This window comes from Alligator sinensis, unplaced genomic scaffold (genome assembly GCF_000455745.1).
Source record: "Alligator sinensis unplaced genomic scaffold, ASM45574v1 scaffold2457_1, whole genome shotgun sequence".
NCBI lineage: Eukaryota > Metazoa > Chordata > Crocodylia > Alligatoridae > Alligator > Alligator sinensis.
Genome location: NW_005843904.1, coordinates 1 through 4,691, shown reverse-complemented (window position 1 = coordinate 4,691; position 4,691 = coordinate 1). Strand labels below are relative to the sequence as shown.

Below are 4,691 nucleotides of genomic sequence, written 5' to 3'. Positions count from 1 at the left end.
CCAGAGCTGTGTGCGTTGTAGTGCACGATGGCCGTCCCAAAGTACATGATGACCACAACCAGGTGGGAGGTGCAGGTGGAGAAGGCTTTGTGCCTGCCCGTGTTGGAGCGGATGCGGAGGATGGCCAGCAGTATATAGAGGTACGAGATGACTATTGACAAAAATGGGCTCATTCCCATGAAGACACTGGCCAAATGCAGCATGATCTCGTTGATGTAGGTGTCACTGCAGGCGATCTTCAGCAGAGGAGGGACGTCACAGAAGATGTGGTAAATCTGGTTGGCTCCACAGAAGGAGACGTTGGTGGTCAGGAAGGTGTGCATAGTTGAGTTCAGGATACCTGAGAGCCAGGACACTGTGGCCAGTGGGACACACACTTTCTTATCCATTATGTAGATGTAGTGCAGGGGTTTGCAGATGGCCACATACCGGTCAAAGGCCATGACAGCCAGCAGTGTGCCCTCAGCCCCTGAGCAGCTCATGAGGAAGAACATCTGTGCCATGCACTCCCAGTAGGAGATGGTCTGCTGCTGCCTCAGGAAGTTCACCAAGATCTTGGGCAGCGTGACGGAGGAGCAGCACATGTCCAGGAAGGAGAGGTGGCCGAGGAAGAAGTACATGGGGCTGTGCAGCTGGGGATCCAGCACGATGAGGGTGAGGATCAGGCAGTTCCCCAGCAGGGGGACGAGGGAGATGGCAAGGCCAGGAAGAGGAAGGCCTGGCCCTGCAGGACGCGGGAGAAGCCCAGGAAGATGAACTCTGTCACCTGCGTCTGGTTCGCCCCGTCCATGGGGCCGGTCGCATCTGGTTACGGGGAGAGAGACCAGCCGTGAGCGGAGGCAGAGCGTGGGGACAGGGGTCCGGAGCAAGACCAGCCCCTTCCCCAGCGCGGCTGGGCCGTGTCACGCCGACGGGCAGGGCCCTCGGGGCTCCGATTGCTGCCCCTTGCCCCACGCGCACACTGCAGGACCACAGCGCTCGCTCCTCCACACCCCTGCACGGGCCGTACCGGGGGGGCTGTAATAACAGTGGGGGTGTCCCTGGGGACACCCCCGCCCTCTGGCTGCCCGTGTCAGTCTCCCTCCCACCACGCACGCAGCCGGCACTGTGCGAGCAGCCCTGAGTGCACTGAGGCTGGGACGTGCATGTCCTTGATGCAGTCTCTGGCCACCTTTCCTCCTCCCCAGGCTCCCTGCGCAGACTTTGTCACCAGCTGAGCCCCCACCACCGGACCGACCCCACCGTTTCCCATGCGGGCAAGCAGCAGAGCCTGGCCCCACAGAGGAGCCCTCGGTCTGGCTGGCTGTGCTCCAGAGAGTATATAGAGTAAATAACTAGAGGACGCTCTCCTGGGCACACGCTTACATGTGCAAGGACATGGGAACAGATTTGCTCCTCATGGCAGCAGTCTGCTCCCACTTATCCAGATGTGTAGACATCTGCCCAGGGTGGGTTTACGTTAGAGTAAATTACTCCAGAGCAAACCAACCCCAGGGCATGTACACGTGCAGATGCACCCAGTGAGTTTCACTCCTCACTCTCCTCTGTGTTGGGGAAATAAGCCCCTTGGTCTCACCAAGAAGCTATCTATTACTTGTTCCCTCTTTGCCCAAACTGCACGTTATCACCTCATGGGCATTGATCCCTAGGCAGTACCCACTTCCAGTCCAGTGATTAATTCATCATTATGCATCACAATGACGTCCAAAAGAGTGACTTCCTGCTGGATGGAATAATGTGTGTGTGACCAAATCCTCACCTGCAATGCTTAGAAACAAATGGTGGTGCAATAGAAGTGGCATGAAACCTCCAGCACGTCTCCCCAGTAGAAACGCCCTACAAGACACAGGCACAAAATGGGGAAGAAGTGACTGGGCTGAAAACCTGCAGAAAAGGACCGGGGGTTGCAACACCCCACAAGCTGAATAGGAGTCCTCTGTTCAGTGCTATGGCCAGGAAAAGAGAAGCTAACAGCACAGTGAAAGAAAGATAAGACCATGAGCTAGGAGGAAAGGTTGGATTACGTGGGATGACTAAACGGGATGATAAAGCGAACAGCACGCTGAGATATAGGACCGTGGCATATAAGGACAGATTGGATGAAATGGGATCATTTCATATGGAGAGGAGAAGAGGGAGGGGACAGATACGAATCCAAAAATTGTTGTCAGAGCAGTGTATTACCATCCTTGTGTATGTGCGGCCACAGCAGACGAGCGACGAAGAAACAAGGTGAAATGTCCGTAGAGGAAACATAGGTTTAACATGTGAATAACGAAGAGGGTAACGATGAGTTCACGGAAACCCAGCAGTGAACTCACGCGATGTGCTGATGATGGAGAGCTGGGAGAGTTTGCCAGTGCAGTGCAGGATGGGGAAATCATATCAGACATAGGTGACCCTGATGAAATGCTGTAGCGCACAGTGCAGGGTCGGGGCCATAGGGACCGACAACAATAATTTGGGCTGAAAGCTGGGAATTTGTGTGCTGAAAAAGATGGAGCAGGAGAAAGATATGAGTGCATTCGCTGCACAAAAGCAGCAGAGCTGTTTACCCCAATGGATCGGGCTGGCACAGGAGCAGGGGGATAAATGGTCATGCCTGCGTTTCAGCTGGGAGCTGCAGGAAGGTTTCCAACCCTCAGAGCAGCAGGGCTCTGCACCAGCTTCCAAGGGGAGTTCTGGGACATGGAATGGGTTTCAGGGCAGAACTGAATCCATGTCGTGGAGGCATCTCGTACTCGGTGCTTGCCGATGAGAGCAGGGGTGGGCTGGTGGGCTGGGGACAAGTACATAAGTATGACAGCCCCTTGCAAACCAAACGCCGTGCAGCCAAAGGAAGGTCAGACATATGGGAAAGAGGATGTTGGCCTGAGCCGCAGAACAGGGGACTGCAGCCGGGAAAGCCGTGCCTCGGGGACAGATCGGGGTCCGGGGAGACAAACTGCTCGGTCCCGGTTGACCAGGCTGACGCCTGGTGCTCAGGAACAGGGTTCCTGAGCATGGGGGCTGGGGATGCTGGACCAGGCGGAGGGGGCAGAGCTCACACGGATGTGAAATGAGGAGACCTGGGCTGTGGGGGCAGCAGGGGAATGCAGCAAAGGGTAACGAGCTGCACTTGGGGGAGGAAAAGCAAATGGACAGATAACACCTGGGGACAGCGCGTGGGTGAGCAGGTGCTGCGGAGATGGGTCTGGTGGGGACCGTGCATCGCACGCTCAACACGGGACGGCCACGGGTGGCTGTGGGAAGACACAAGGCAGTCTTGGGCTGCCTCAAAGGGATTTCCTCACCCTGGTTTCGAATGATTGTGTGAAATGCCGTGTGCCAGGGAGCTGGTTGCACTGAACATACCGCTCTGCAGCATGGGCTGGGCTTTAGCTGTGGGGCTGTCTGGATGAGCATCATTTTAAAGAAGGATGTAGAGAAAGTAGAGAGAGTCCAGAGATGAGCAACCTGGGGGAGAATGGCCCTGGACGCAAGCTCTGAGAAATGGGGAGAACCTGGGGATGTTTAATCTGGGGAAAACAGCAGTTCAGGAGCAGGGGGATGCAGGGCTGGAAGGGACCTCCCAGGGTCATGTAGCCCCCAGCCCCCTGCCCCAGGCAGGACGAGCCCTGACGGAAGCAGCCCAGACACGTGTCGGTCCAGCCTGCTCGTCACAGCCTCCAGGGATGGAGAGGTCACAGCTCCCCCGGGCACCTGTCCCGGTGCTCGACCGCCCTCAGACGCAGAAACCCCCTCCTCGTCTCCAGCCTCAACTTCCCCTGCGGCAGCTGGAGGCCCTGGTCCTCGTCCTGGCCCCTGCGGCCGCAGAGACAAGCCCATGTCCACCCTCGCTGCCATCGCCCTGTGTGAAGACTGTTATTAAATCCCCCCAGTCTTCTCCTGCCCAGACTACATCACCCTGGTCCTCCCAGTCCGGCTCCCGAGGCCCTAGTGATGTGACGGCAGTGTTTGGGCACCTGCCGAAGGAAGTGTTAGCCCTTGCCTCACGGGGCAGGATGCAGGATCCTGGCTTAAACCTGAAGCAAAGCAAAGTGTTGGCAAAGACGTCCCAAGAGTAAGAGAAGTAGGACTCTCTTCCCTGGATGCAGACATCTCTGATGTCCACTTTTTAAAGACAGGATGGTGACAAACTGGGGAAGGCTGGAACAAAATGCCCGGGGGCGAGAGCCCGACCTATCCTGCATGTCTGAGAGAGGGCCGAGGGGTCTCCGCTGCGGTCTCCCTCCACGGGAGGCATCAGCCGCTCGCCCAGGAGCTGAGCACACCCCCGACCTGCAGAGAAAGGCCTGGGAGCCAGTGCATGAAAGAGGAAGCCAGGGAGATGCTAATTAGAAGTGAGGCACTGATGATGGGGCATTGATTAGCAAGCAGAGGAACCAGGCGGCTCTGCCCTTGCTTCTCAGCCCTGGGCAGGAGGCAGAGTGCGGGGCAGAGCTCCCCATGCCCCGCTCACCCCCGCTCGGCGGCTGGAGAGGTTCCCGGACATCCCGGCAAACGGGGCTCTGGCCCCTCTTCCCTGCAGGGGTGCAGAGTCAGGGCATCCTGCTGGGAAGGGACTCGTGCTGGGGCCAGGGCAGCCTCCAAATCCGGCCTGTCTGCCCTGGTGTGACCCAGGGAGCCCGGCGCAGAGCCTGCAGGCACCTACCTGGCTGCTTCAGTGGGGACGAAGGACGGTTTCAGGC

At 57.7% G+C, this 4,691-nt stretch overlaps 1 protein-coding gene across 1 annotated transcript in view; it reads right to left on the bottom strand.

Annotated features, from left to right (window-relative positions):
* The window catches only part of LOC102384173 (olfactory receptor 5V1-like), a gene marked incomplete at its 5' end in the record, with an annotated part of 1,472 nt that extends 876 nt beyond the window's left edge, over nt 1–596 (bottom strand). The window contains one exon of the mRNA XM_025195809.1: nt 8–596. Coding sequence (XP_025051594.1) covers nt 8–596 — 589 coding nt within the window. The remainder of the gene's footprint in view (nt 1–7) is intronic.
* Between the last annotated feature and the right edge of the window lie 4,095 nt (nt 597–4,691).